The sequence below is a fragment of the Takifugu rubripes genome, chromosome 18 (assembly GCF_901000725.2).
Source record: "Takifugu rubripes chromosome 18, fTakRub1.2, whole genome shotgun sequence".
Lineage (NCBI taxonomy): Eukaryota > Metazoa > Chordata > Actinopteri > Tetraodontiformes > Tetraodontidae > Takifugu > Takifugu rubripes.
In genome coordinates this window covers 3,670,462-3,685,197 of record NC_042302.1, presented here as the reverse complement: position 1 = coordinate 3,685,197, position 14,736 = coordinate 3,670,462, and the positions used below count along the sequence as shown (strand labels likewise).

The 14,736-nt window shown below is 46.6% G+C and overlaps 1 protein-coding gene across 3 annotated transcripts in view; it reads right to left on the bottom strand.

The window, feature by feature from the left end:
• The window catches only part of LOC105417743 (proline-rich protein 36), a 36,054-nt gene that overhangs the window by 12,106 nt on the left and 9,212 nt on the right, over positions 1-14,736 (bottom strand). Inside the window, exons 4-11 of one of the 3 annotated variants that reach the window (XM_029825786.1) lie at positions 14,304-14,735; positions 13,681-14,142; positions 10,768-10,920; positions 7,828-8,004; positions 6,399-6,482; positions 6,065-6,141; positions 5,105-5,201; positions 1,135-1,344 (exon numbers count right to left, since the gene is read on the bottom strand). In XM_029825786.1, the coding sequence (XP_029681646.1) occupies positions 1,135-1,344; positions 5,105-5,201; positions 6,065-6,141; positions 6,399-6,482; positions 7,828-8,004; positions 10,768-10,920; positions 13,681-14,142; positions 14,304-14,735 (1,692 nt within the window). The remainder of the gene's footprint in view (positions 1-1,134; positions 1,345-5,104; positions 5,202-6,064; positions 6,142-6,398; positions 6,483-7,827; positions 8,005-10,767; positions 10,921-13,680; positions 14,143-14,303; position 14,736) is intronic. The other 2 variants (XM_029825787.1, XM_029825788.1) reach the window with 2 other exon arrangements.

Sequence of the window (14,736 nt, the reverse complement as noted above, 5' to 3'; positions counted from 1 at the left end):
TCTGTGGAGGTCCTTTCTGTTCTGTTCTTCTCTGCGGCATTAACACCAACACCAGCCAATGACGGTAACCGCTGCCTGATGACAACCTATATCCACAACTATGAATGAGTGAACGGTGGCAGAGCACAGGAAGTCGTAGGTGAGTGGTTGTAGTGGGGGAAGGGGAAGGCATCCTCTTTATTCGGGCATCTTTTGGCAAGTGGTCAGCACTGGATGAAGAAACAGACAATTATGACCACTCAGGCCCTTTCAGAGTGCTAATGAGGAGTCACTGTTGTGTTTCTGAGTGTTTTTCTGCACAGGGACACACAACCCCCTCAAAACAAAAGGACCCTGGCGAAGGTTCAAGCATGAAAAATGACAGACTGTGTAAACGCACCACACCCATATACTGTACACAAGCACTGCGTGCACATGTCTCCCGATGAAGAATATAGCAGACTGGCACTTGCACACGCATCAGTTTATGTTAATTATCATGAAGCACTTGATTAAATGAATGATACCGATTTTGAAAAGTTTCCCAAGAAACCAGAGATGCGCGACCATTGAACTCCGGTATTCCTGCAGAATAGTGACACCAGCTGTGCGGTTCTTCATCCTGCCTGATTAGGGACTGAACAAACCTTTGCAATCAGTCCCATTCATGGTCGACCTGGCTGACCTCTGCGGAGGGCCGGCCCTCAGCCTTGACCTGAGGTGTGGATGCTCATTGTGGGACTCGCCGGCCCTGGCACTCTCACAAAAGGACAGGGAGCCAGAAAATAGGTACTTTAAGGAAACAGGAGAAGTCCTCACCAAACTCAGGTTTGGAAAAAAAAAAAGAAGCTCTAAAAATCAAGTGCTGTCATTGATGGCGATGTTTAGAGCGAACAGGACTGTTGGAAAATGTGTTTTTTCGGCATTATTCTGGAGGGAGAATATGAAGTGTAGAAGTGGTGTTGGCCAGATTTAGCTGCCACGCTTGATCAGGATGACTCAATAAACCCACATTTACTTGTTTGAATATTTTGATTGTGACCGTTACTGTGTGTGTGTGTGTTGTTTTTAGAGATATAAACCATAATAACAAGGAAATGGGGGTCTTTGTGAGGGACATTACAAGAGCCCGTTTTTAGAAGATGATGAACTCACAGTCCTCAAAGTTGGAGAGACCTTTGTTGACATCTGCCAGACGCGGTGCATCATTGTGCAGTTTGGAAAGCAGGTTTAGTGCCTTCAACTTTCTTTCCTCCATCCTTCTGTCCTCTTCAGCAATGTTGTCAGGACCCCTCCCCACTGTGGAGGCCTTGACTCCGTCCCTCCCTCCTGGATAATTGGACCCCTCGTCATCTGTGCTGGAACCTACAGCAGAGAGATGAAACACAAAATACATAATACAGCGAGTACTTCTTTGCTCAGTTGAAATGTATTTAAGAGTTTGAGCAATCACCACACTGCTGCATTCACTGCCAGGAAAGTAGAAATTGCCATTAAGCAGAAAACTCGGGACCCCACCCTCTTCTGTCCCTTTAATAAAAACCTCAATCTCATCACATTGTTCCCCTAAATGCCACAGTCACATCTCTTTTAAGTCCTTTCAGGGTCTCGCTGAGGAACGGACGCTCCTGCCTGAAATTTAAACAACCAACCATTCTGTTACTGACCAGCCAATTAAGGCTCCCATTATCTCTGAATATAAAGTCCACAGAATGCGGTCCTCAGTGCGGCCGAGCCTGCACAAAGAGCCCAATCAATGCAGACTTGAGCTTAAAGAGAGGCTGGAACAGTTTCCATTAGAGTTTGGGAGGCTTTTCTTCACGCTACCTTTTCCAAGCACAAGTGTTGCGTACGTCAGGGCATGAGCGATAATTCAACACATTTCAAAACGGGCCCACTCACTGAAAGCTTGACCGATGGAGTGGCCGAGTGTTGGATTCATTTTCCCCGTCAGTGAGCCTGCAGCTTTCTGCCGCAGACCGATGGGCCCGTGTCTCATTTGATGGGTCGCCTTCCACCACACTGAACACAATCAGGCGCTCCCGCCAGCTCGGGTTTCAACGTGCCCACGACAGATGATAGCCGGGGCAGAATTACATTTATCTTCAGGGCCCGGAATTTTTATTCCGCTCCAACATAAACGACAAAGATATGAAATCTGCTCTGCTGTCCTGACATAAATATAAAAAAAATAGTGTTTCGCCTTTAGAATATCTCCAGAAACACACAAAACAGAAGATGGTCTTTAACAACAGATAACCGTGAGCAAAATTATTCTAAATTTCACCCTTTTGAAACGCTCCTATTCTAACCTCTGATGTGTTAGCGGTCAAATCAATCTGGAAACAGAAGCTGAGCTAAAACACACAGGTTACCATACCAACCACAGCATCTGAACACAGCAGATAGCTGGATTTGGCTGCGAGCGAGCGAGTCAAATCCCCTCGGTAATTCCGAAAAGGCCACCTAACACAATAAACACGCACCGCCCACCCAACGCCCGACTCTCTCCCAACACAATCTGCCTTGCCTTTAGCATCCAGGGCACCAGGCGGAGGCAAGAAGTTTGGACTTGTATCATTTTCTCCGCGTATTTGAGAAAGGGATGAGCATCGGCGAAACAATCGGCGTGTCGAGGCCATTCACCGATGCCACCCAGTGCATTCACTTGTCTATCTCTGGGAAGAATGGCAGAATAGGGACAGGGTGGAGTAAAAAGGAAAATCCTCACCAATTTATTATTCATGGGGAGGGGATTTTCCTTTCAGGCCTCCTTTATCGAAGCCTTTCCCAACACATCACCCTCTCTATCAGCCCTGACAAGTGCCAATCAAAGGGTCTGAGTCCAGGATTTTTTTTTTCATTGGGGGAGGATTGGAGGATTTCAGAGACAATAGCCAATGAGTCCGCAGTGATGGAGGCTTAGAAACAATGGTGACACGGTTACACTGTCAGTGTGTGGTCCTCTGGGGGGGAACCATCCTCGCTTAGGACACGGCTAATCGCAGCATGCACGTCTCTGTCTTTTTGGAGCCTAATCTGTCCCGTAGCTTCCTCAGCTTTTGGGAAACAATCCACTGGGGTCAGTTCAGATTAGTGCTCTTTGTCGCCCCCGCGCACCGCTACATTCATCTGGACGGTAACATCTTTAGTAGCAGCTGAATGCTAAACACTGGAGCGAGCGCAAAGTGACCAGGGCAGCAGGGAAACAGCCGCCACACAATTATGAGGGGAGGGATTACCCAACCTATGAATTCTGATTAGCAAAAATGGACAAAGGTCTTACCATAGGCCTCGGTGGGGTGCAAGGACATCTTAGCACGGCCGATGTATTTAGCATCAGATGTGCTAAACTACTGTTGAAACTGAGACAAGGAAATTCATTGATCTTGAAAGTAATCCTGCATATTGCTGGATTAAAATGAGGAATTAAAAGTTTAAAAAGGTAGCTCTAAACTGTAATATACAAACTATGTGTTTAGGAACCTGAAAGAATATTTAAAAAAAAAAAGGAACAACAGATATGTAGCTATTCTCATATATGGTTCAAAGAAGCCCCAAATGCAACAAATAATAAATAAAAGTAAAAGTAAGTGAAGTTCTTTGCCCACTGAAAAGTTTCAGATTAAGTTTAAATTTAAATCTTAATGCAAATCAGTAATCTACTGGTTCATAAGGTCATCTTTTCTCAACTGTCTCATTTATATTGAGCCGTAATGGGGTCACTCCATGACTCCATTATTTAACCGCTCACACCTCCAGGGTAACCAAATCTCACCTATCCACACAAAGACATGCCACACACTGGGCACCTTTCAGACACTGGGTGACCTGAGGCATGACCTCTCCACGCCCTGATGATGACCCCCCACCTCCTTCCACCCCCTCTGAGCGTGACCATGCCTTTGGCCTCCCGAAGGTCAAAGCGCCCAAGCAGTCAGTGATCTTTTGGGTGACATCTTCTTCGTGAACCTGGTTTTTAAAGGGCAGTTAACCAAATAGAGGCATGTTTAAAATGTGGAAAAAAAAACTTTTTTTTTCTTAAACATTGTATTTAATGACAATGGATGCACGCTTTGCATGTTTAACAATCTAGTAAATAAATCGCTGTAAAACGTTAGACAAATGTCACTTCTCTAACGCAGCATTTGCAAAAGAAGACCTCACCCGGACAACCAGCCAAGGGGCCCTGAAACTGAAGCTATTTTCATTTATTTGTGTAGTTTTCAGGCAAAGTAAGTTCTGTTTTTGACCAACATCAATAGAGCTCAAAGGTAAGAAAAAAGAAACAGCCCGCAGTCGAACAGAAGGTCAAGATGCGATGAACCTGGCGATAAAGACGTGTTATCTGTGCACTGGGCGGTGCGGCAGGACAGAATTTCAGCTGCCATTTGACAAATGAGAAGCACTTTTGCTTCAAGCACACGTAATCAGGCAGATCCTAACAGGACCATTATCCTTCAGATCTGATGTCAGAACAGCAACGTTGGACTCAGCAGGGCTTGACTGAGCCTCTTCACTCGTGGTTGTGATCCAGAGCTTTTCTTATAGCCATATTTCAAGCCTCTGATGACGGATGCTTTTGACATCTTCAGGAACACCGACACAGATCATTAGCGTCATTAGTAATGTCATGTGATACCTGACTGCAGAGTACTGGCAGGAAACAGAGGGGGACCTATTTGTCAGAAGTGGCTCTCTAGTGCTCCTGCACCTTTCCTTTTTTTTTTTTTTTTTTCCCAGAGTTTGTGGTCGGTACAGTACTGACCTGAGCCTCAAACATCATTGGCGAATGTACACAAGCCAGCCACACAGGTGAAGGTGATACTTGGAGCCAGCTGCCCCTAGTCGGGATTATCGGGCTTAAGTGTACCGGAGGCAGGAGAAGGCTAAACATGGCCCTGACACTGAGGAAACAATGGCTCCTAATAAAGCAAAGCTGACAGGACAGAGAGAGCTTTTACTGGATCAGACGCTAATGGTGAAAACCGGCTCTTGTATTGATTAAGCATTGTTCTTACGAGCTCTTAGGGGCGAGTGAAAGTTCTGGCACCGAGGTGATATGATAACAGCACACAGATCAGCAAAATAAAAGCTGCGGGGGCAGATTTGAGGGATACGGTACCATGACTGGAACCACAGGGAGAACAGACAGTGCTTCTAAAGGTGTCAAATGACCGTCTCTGCTCCATGATCCAAGAGGATGGTGAGCCGGACTCATCCTGCAAGTGTACAAAAGATTGAAAATAATAAATTAAAGTCCATTTTGGCTCTTACATTCCAGGTTTAAATCAATGTATTTATAATAAACAACTGCATGAATGAAGGTTCCTGTAGTCTTTACTCCTCTTCCTACCCACCTGACTGCATACCACTGCTTTCTCCCTCTAACTAATACATGATCGACTGAGTGGACTCTCATCCCTGCGAGGTGCATTATGCAAATATGAGTCCAGCTCTGGGCACTCCAGCTCCTCATTGTGGTTTTGGCATTATTGCAGGGGGGCTTATGAGTCTCATTCATGCTTTTCAGGGGGGCTCTCGCTCATCTGTCATAAAGGGGAGATTAATGGTAGATCGTGTGGAGCACCTGTGACCATTCCCCTGCAGCTCAGCATGCACAAGCCCTGTTTACCCCCTGACCCCTCAACCCTTGTCTGATCCTAGAGGTGGTGCCGCATCCCCTAAAAGAATCACACAGCGCCGACTATTTAGCTGAGCGAAACCCCCCCCATAAGAGAGGTTGCCTGCTCCCGTACAGTCAAAGCTCCCCCCACCCTTCTTGTGCAGCCCGTGACTGATTAACCACACACCTGCTGCACGCCGCGTGCCCTGTGTTATATTGTGTCTCAATTATCAACAACAATTTGGCTCCTCTTACTGGAATGACAGTTATAAATATGCACCGGTTCAACGTTGTGAAAGGGGGTCTTTGTGCGGGACAGAGCCTGCATGTTCCAACTTCTGGAGCCATTGTCTGTTTAGAAATGAAGCCGCAGTGTTTGCTCACAACAAGGCGAAGCGCTTCTTTTTTTTTCAGGAGGAAATCTGATGGAGGGAAGGGGCAGGAGAGAGAGAGACTCACCGATTTGTTTTGCACGGCTCTGCGTGCAGGGTCACACCTTTCAGAGACACTGCCAGCTGTGAGGGGCCTCGGGGCACCTGACAAAATCACACAGGAGACGGCGTCAAGCCAAAGAGAGAGGAAGCGATTATGTTTGCAATTGCCAGCCGGCGTGCTTCCATGCATGAGTGTACATAAGTATCGGCCTCTTCGCACACTTGTATGTCTTTTGTACTCAAGCGTGTGTGCACACTGCGCAGATATGAGCAATGCAGTGTATTAGGCCCAATTATAGCTCTTAATCTCTGAGCAAATAATGGCAAAAAAATGGAGTAACAAAACAGCAGAGGAGCACCTGTCCACAGAAGTGTGCCAGGTGCAAAAACTGTGCTGGAGACACAGAAAGGGAAGACGAGCTTCCAGCAGACAGATTTTCTTCCTGTAAACATCAGTCATACACAGGCATGACAACCAAACACAAAACCGGCCTATTTTGCCATTGTTGGAGTTTTCTTTTTTCACATTCCACTTGCGATTTGGGAGCATGTAGACAGATTGGCCCTTATTTGTCCAGGTTTTGAGATATCAGCATGGAGGTCCGAGGAATTCCAGTTCTTATTTCAGTGTTTGCATAAAAGCAGGAGAACAATCGACTGTAAAGCCTGGACAAACAAATGGAAAACTAGATGCCACATTTCCATCTCCCACAGAGATGACACACCGGTTTCAGGGCCTTAGACAAAGTTTCACTCAAATCTGTGCACAAAAAACATCCAAATGAATCAATCTGACGCTACAGTCAGGATCCATTTGGATTTAAGTGTCAAATCTGTGTGCATTTTTAATGAAAAAAAAAACCAGTTACCCCCACTGATCACCTTGAAGGTAATGATCGTCAGGCTGCATACCACTGGAGTTCAGAGGGAGATGTTACTTCATAACTTGTTTGGACTTTTAAACGTCTATGTTGTTTATCTCGCCCTCTCCCTTGTTATCAGACTATAAACAACAGACCCTGTGCTAAATGGCTTTTCTTCTCATTTTCTTATCCATTGTTGTGTATGCTGTGTTTGACTTTGGTGTCTCCGGCTATCTTTGTCGGACTTTCCCGGTTAATGATCCACCCCAGCGGTTTGATCTTTATTAATACGGCACATCCTGATATGCCTATAAACCTTTCGTCTGAGCTGCCACACCTTCACAGAGAAGCAGTTAAGAGCTCGCAGCGGCATGCCGGGGAGCAGATGAGAGGCGGTATCACGGCTTGTTAAAAAAAAGCCGCTCGATGCCATAAAGGCATCGCTCGAACTCAAGGCTGAGGAAACACACCTCCAGTGTCACGTCACACAAGCACGTATCCGCGGACGCACCTGCCTTCTTCTCCCTGTTATTAAAACGACAGTTTCTGCTTATCAAACGATCTCCTTTAAACTGTAAATTTGTCGCAGCACAACGCTCGCAGTAACTGAGATTGTTTGTTAGTCACAACCAATAAATGCAATGGTTACAGTCCCAAGTTTGAAATTTGGCACAAATAAATCAGAGAATTTGGTGGCGAGATGCTGACTGAAGCAATGCATTTTTATGTCTTTATGCAGTGTTGAATCTAGTTTAGCTTCCAATTGTGAACTTCCTCTTTTGACTTCCTTTCCATCTGGCTTCTGGAAAGCTGGCAGTTTTGCAGAATCTTCAACCAGGTTTTCATTTAGAGAGGGATTTCTTCAGTAAAAAGACAGCACATGCAGACATACTGCTCCACATCTTCTGGTGCATTGTGGGTATACCTGAGGATGTCAGTCCTGCATCATACTGCATCCTGAAACCAGACCAATCCTGCGAAGGTGATGGCTCTTCGTCCTCCGGCTCCACTCGCTTCAGAAGGAGCAGCTGGACCCGGGACATGGAGCTGAGGTTCCCAGATTGGCAGCCCACTGTCAGCGCAGCCAGGCCTGGAGACAGTTCTGCAGGGAGGAAAACAGCCTGCAGCATTTCCCCAAAACACTTCTGTGCAGTTACAGGTTTGGTCATTTGTCTAAACACACAACAACTCAGATGTTCAACACAGCTGCAAAAAATGAGTAGAAAAACAAGTTATTATATTTAATCTACAAACACAAATTAGTTCTGCCGCTAATGGCTCTGGGAGGTGCGGGCGGGGGGGGAGGGGTTGTTATTGTGACCGTGTATGCTATCTGACATCATGCGGCACGTTCACATCTGTTCCAGAAGCTGAGCTGTTTCTGGACAAACTCTTCAAACTCTTTGTTTCCAGGACGGTTCATAAAAGGAAATTTAAACATGCGATCACTGGAGGGAAGTCAAGGGAAACCGACCCAAACCTGCCAGATTAACCAGTAAATAATGGTGTACCATATACTACAACTGTAACTTAAAGTCCTCTGTAAAAAAACACAACTCGTCATCATTTTTAATGTGTATAAAATCTCCTTTAACAAGCCTAAAACAAACAGTAAACAACCCATAATCTGACAGGCTGGCGCTTGTGTACATACTATTAAAATCTACAACCGTTGACCTTTCAAAATAATTAGATTGAGTGACTCGCTTAACTGGATTATGAAATTACTGTAGACTACACTCACATTCACTCCGCACAATCCCCCACCCCCAGAGGCAGACTCACCCCCTCCTCATCCCACACACACCCCCATCCCGTGGGCTCCAAAGTTCTCATCGTCACACCCAATTAAAAGCGGATCGATGACAGCATGGCTCCGTGCCAATGCAAATCCCCAGCCCACGCTGGCTGGGTGTGGAGGGGATTTCACACGACACGTTGGGCTGTTGCGGCAGGTACCCCGCCCCACACACACACACACACACACACACACACATACACACACACACGTAGATCCACTTACTGTTACTTTACCGTCACTTTAAAATGATGCTTTCAGAAATGTGTTATGTTTTTATTTGCTCCCGTTCTCACCTATATGATGGTGCCCACTCACGCTCGGCTGAAGTGTTTTCAGTTGGGACAGGACACACGAAGGTGTGCTGCTGCGCAGTTCAGTAATCCTCCAGGTGAGGAGGAGGAAGTGTCACTGTTGGCTGATAAATTAAGCAGTCGTTGGGAGGAAATCCCTGGGATGGTCGTGGGTGTAACAGAACCGTGGTCAGACACGCTTTCAATTAGGCCGAGTCTTACTGCACCAGCAGACCAAAGCAGCCGTGAGATCGAGGGACACTCGGCAAACAACAGAGGAGATAACGGACGACTAATCTCGTGATTAAGGTGTCGGAAACGCCACTCACCACCCACTCGGGGTCAGGGCGGCAAGAATAACACAGTTTTGATGTACATTAGAGGTTGTTCAGATGAGCTGGACCATCACAGTCATTTCTACACTGCTTATTAAACTGTCCAATGGGCCGGCATTTAAGTGGAAATGCCCAACAATAGCTGGGTAATTGTCCAGACATAAAGAAGATGACGCGATACAGTTACGGTTAGGTGGAATTACCATGAGTAAGAGTGAAGCTGCAATCCTGGGAACGTTTCCGGATTCATATGACAGTGTTAACAAGTAAAAGATGTGTATCAAGATATGAAGCTTGAGCAATCAAATAAAATAATTTTTACATTTACACAATTGATACACATGCATTCCACTGAAATGCTTCTGTGAGAGGTTTTCATTTCCATGTTGATGCTCTGGATATTCTAGTTTTTAACGATCTTGTTTCTGGCCCTTGGTGTTTAATTTTTAAATCAGTCTGAAACAGATTTTTTTTTTTGTTTGAGGAGCTGCAAAAGAAGCCAGTGTGGCTGGTTTTATTATTGATCATGCACTGGTGGAGAAAAGTCTCTAATCATTTGGGTACAATTGTGATAAATTATGTTCATATTTTATGAAAAAGAAATCTGCCGACTGAACTTTTAAATCGGCTACAGTCCGTACAGATTTAACATGCCCTCCAGGTCAGCCTGATAAAAATCAGTCTGTAGAATTAGCTCGCAGTTGGTGGAGCTTTTGGTTGCCTGTTGATTTTTATCATGCTGTGGTTGCCTTGGCAGCGGCCGCCCTGCTACCATCCTGGAGGTCAAAGGTCACACGGGGTCAGATGTGGGGTCTGGGTCAAGAAAGCAGGTTAAACACCTTGTCAGGGATTAGCAGGCTATGAGGGAGGTGGAGGAAGTCTTCATTGGTTAATGTCTCGCTGAATCACCCCCAGGACACACACACACTAACAGAGGCATGCACACGCACATCACATTTACTCTTCTTTTGTTGGCCAACATGTGCTGATACAAAGACGTGACACGGTGAGTGCTCAGATAAGCCCATCCCTGTCTGTAACAAGCCAGAGGAAGGAGAGCATGTCTGATTGAGACGTTGCTGGGGTGGGGGGTCCACACAGAGATGGAAACGGCAACAAACAAAAACAAAGACGCCAGGCAGGCAGTTATGATGTTTTAAAGATGTTGAGATGTTACTGGGAGATGAGTCAGGAAAAAGTTTCCAGCTAACTTCAGGTTTAGTGATAATAGTCTGGCAAAGTGTTTAATATCAATGTTGTCACTCAAGAGCTAAATGCAGCTGGAGTGCTACAAATCTTTGTCCTCGTTTGTCCACCGTCTTTCAAATGCTGCTGTAACCTGCTAACATGCTGATAACGCCCGGATAAACCAGCTAATGTTCGCTAGCAGTAAGCGTTGGGTTTTTATGCTCACGTTTCTTGTGTGTTTGTGTGTCTACCTGTATCAGGTGAAGCAGATCTGGGTGAGTCCCACGGCTGGTAGAGGGACGGACAGGAGGGCGATCGAGGGGCGATGGCCTCCAGTTCATCAAACAGGTGCGACTGAGTGCAGCTGAGCTCAGAGGAGCGTGATGAAGCGCTGCTGCAGCATCCTGCAATGGCACCGAGTGGGTGTATTATGTCATGATGTGAGTTGTATTGATGAGAAATAAATGCAACTGTAATTGTTCCAATAGGCATAGTGGTTTGCTCATATAATAAAGAAATACCACGAGAGCAAAATCAGCACGGCAAAAAGGTGCAGTTCAGCAAATTGCTCTTTGGTGATGCAGCCTATGCTTAATTAATTTGTATAGTTGTTTTTTTAAATTTTACATCAGGTTTAGAGGGAAGATACAAGAGACAGCTAAAAGCTCCTCCCTCTGATGCAGCTTTCAGATGAACAATCTCATCCGGTTACTGTAGCAGGTTCAGCCAAAGTTTGTCCCCTCCACAAATCTCCCAACACAAACCCAAGACCTCCACCAGCAAAGCCCCCGAAGCGAGGCCTGAATACGGCTCTGAGGTCGTGCTTACAGTTGGATTTCAGGGCCAAAACCATCTCATCTCACCTTCAATACACATGGAGCAGGAAGTCCTGTCCTAAAGCTCTAATTACCAAAGACCCCACTCAAAGGATTGGCAAAACCTGTCAAAACAATCACTGATCACTTATCTCCTCTCAGACCATCACAACAACACTGCTTCACTCTGCCTGCTCCAGGAATCAGAGGATTAGTGAGTGAAACTGTTGCACTGGGTGGCGTGTTTTGTCGTCGCTCTGAAAGAGGCTTTTTGGGGCTTTTCTCACATTAGAAATGCAGAACAGCTTGGCCCGCACAAAAGGATAATATATACAGAGTCTCTAAAAGGAAAAGGCAAACTCAGCTCCTTCTCGACTGCCCACATGGACAAGTATAAATGTACACATGAAGCCACACTCGCACGGTCAAGTATGTGAGCAACCATCTACACACACTATTGTGCAACTGAGCGCTCTACTCAGGCACACAATGGAGGGACTTGACTTGACTCTTCAAAGCATATTGCTGCTGTCAAATCGGCTGTCACTCACAGCAGACCGGGGCGAGTTTTTCAGGGAGGTTAAAGGTGACTCTCGGGGGTCAGTGGGCTTGATACGACAGAATCATGGGCAGACAAGGCCCCTCTCTGTGCGCTCTTTTCCTGGTCACAGCGCTGGGCTAATAAGCTGTGAGTGGAGAGGCCGGGCCAGGTCAGCAAAGAGCCCTCCGTCATTGTCAAGGACAGTAACACCCTGAAGCTGAGGGTCACTGCATGGACAATATGAAGGTTGGAAAAATCCTCCTGGGGGTCAGAGAGGGCTGAGAAAGATGAGAAATCTCCCATCAGCCTCTGCAGCAAAATACTGTACCGTGTCTGTGCAACATTACCGCCAACATCAAGAGATATTTTTTTTCTTGTAATAATTTGCTGTTTCAGAAAGCCCATGAACTGAGGTGGATATTAAAATAGAAGGAGCAAATCTGAGTAAGGCTACAAAAGAAATTCTTTGGCAGTAAAGCTTCAGTGGCCTCAACAATCTGACATTTCAGACATTTAAAACAAGCAGGACTATGGCTGTTAACCAAAGCCAGCTCCAGAGCTCCTCTGAGAAGGTTCCGGGCTGTCACTGCAGCACTCCTTCTGCCAGACTCCTGACACCAGTCAAACATCTCTGAAGAGACCTGAAAATGACTGTCCATTGTTGATCGCAGTCCAACCTGCGAGGACAACAGGCAACATAACCCTCAGCCAGGGGTGCCAAGCTTGTTTCTTCATACCCAAGAAGCTAACTACTGAGTAAGGAGGCTGATACGTGTGCAACAGCGTACCTTTTCCAGTACATTTACTTCTAATGTGGACATGATTTTAGGTAACTGGCTTTCCTTTAATTAACAACACACTATCTTATAAGTTTAACTCACAAAATTCTGTCCCACACTGCACCTGGGATTCTGCCAAGTGGTTCGTCACGGCAACCAGACCTACCAAAGTAACCCCCGAGTTGCAATAAAGCAAATGCATCCTCTGAGCTGTACACTGAGGCCACATTGAGCTTGAATTGTCTCCATCTGCAGCGAAATAAATGAACTTGTGACACTTGCTCTGTCTCTGCCGTGAAGAGAACAGCGTGCCCCGATCACAGCAAAGGCCCCCCTGCAGCACCGCGCCACGCAGAGAACAGTAGACGTCTCTGATAGAAAAAAAAATCCCTACACAATTTCCACATTGTTTGCTTTCTTTGATAAAGTTCCTGGAGGAGTCAGATGTCAGTGGCCCTGTCCTTTATCCCCACTGGGAATGGTAAATTAGCATCCGCAGGAAAGCTGCAGAGGTATTCTATTGTGTTCTGCCGTCAGAGAGCGGTGGTCAGTGTGGATTTATGACCGTCGGCAGCACGTCTCCCTCCCATAGCCCAGAGAATAGCGAAGGCACGGGGGAGCTGAGGCTCAGAGGCACAGCGCACGAGGTAGGCACCCCGACTTGTATTGTTGGGGCCTCGCGCCTTTGAGTGGGGAATCAAACGGTACCAGCTTTTCATCAAAAGCCTTCCTTTCTATTGCTGATTTAAAGGAAAAGAAAAGGTTTTTGTGTTATTTATTATGGGGAGGGAGGAGGTGGGAAAAACAGGCTGACAGCAGCGCTTTCACACGTGTTGATGGGGGCAGGCGCATCAGAAAGGCGCACTATGGAGGCAGGTTTTTAATTCTGTCTGGCCCAGCGTCTTTGTATGTGGGTGGATGTCCAGTGATGTTTGGGACAATCCGACTGCAAAGAATGTGGGCAGGAGCGGAGCGCCGTGAGGGGAGGAGGCTGTGAACGCTCCATATGTGACGGTGCTCATTTCTCACCTCTGACAGGGGAAATAGGAGGCAGGACAGGCCATCGATGAGACTCCATCCGAGCCACAGATGCAGAAGGGGTCAGTCCTGGGCCTGACCCTGACTGGGGTGTGCTCCTCTGAGGGCTTGGGCAGGAGGACCAAGTGGTGGAAGGAAATTCCAGGGTAGCGAGGCCATGATCAGAATCTAAGCACGGCTCATATGGGGGATGTACAGATGCCTCTTTGGAGAGATTTTCTTCACTTTGTTGTTTAGGTGACTGATCAATAACTCCAGATAGTGTGCGAGGGCATAGGGGACTGAGCTGGCCAAAGATGGGTTCACACAGAATAGAGGTGTTTGGAATATTCCCAGATGAGCAGGACTGGCTAGATCCAGGAGAGAGATGGGAAGCCAGTGGTGATCCCACCCCCAGACACGGCTGGAGCGGTGAGAAGGCGCCACGTTCTGGTTCCGAGTCCCTGGCGTCTGCTGCGTAATAAGAGAAGAAAAGTAATTAAACAGAAATGTAGAAATGTTGCCATCATTGGGTGATGGACAAGACAGTGATCCTGATGTTGCTTTTTTGATTTTGCAATATTGTAATAAGCTTTAAGCCTTCCAGGCTAAAGCTAAGTCCAGTTTAGATTTACCAGACAGCCCACTGATCCAGCCACTGAGGTTGGTGCTCCGGCTGAAAACACTAGAAGGGGCTTGACTATAATCTGAGGAAGACCCTTGTGAGAGGGTGGAGGGTGGTGAAGGTGAGCACACTGGCCCAGACGACTTAAGATGAAGCTTCATGGATTCCATGAGAGACACCGGTCTCACCGGTGCCTCTTTTGTCTGAGCTTTAATGTTTTCATCCACCGGAGGATGAGTGTTGTTGGGAGAGGCTCCGTCACTGTCTACTTTGACTTGTTGCCCTTCAGAGTTGAGAAAAGGGGTGTTTTGGAGTGGAGGTGTTGGATTAAAGGTGGATGGTGGTGGAGCGGAGGGCACTGGAAGATGGGGAAGAAGAACTGGGCGCCTTCCTTGGTTCAATCTCCCACTTCTTCTGTTCTCTGCTTTGAGATTCAACAACCC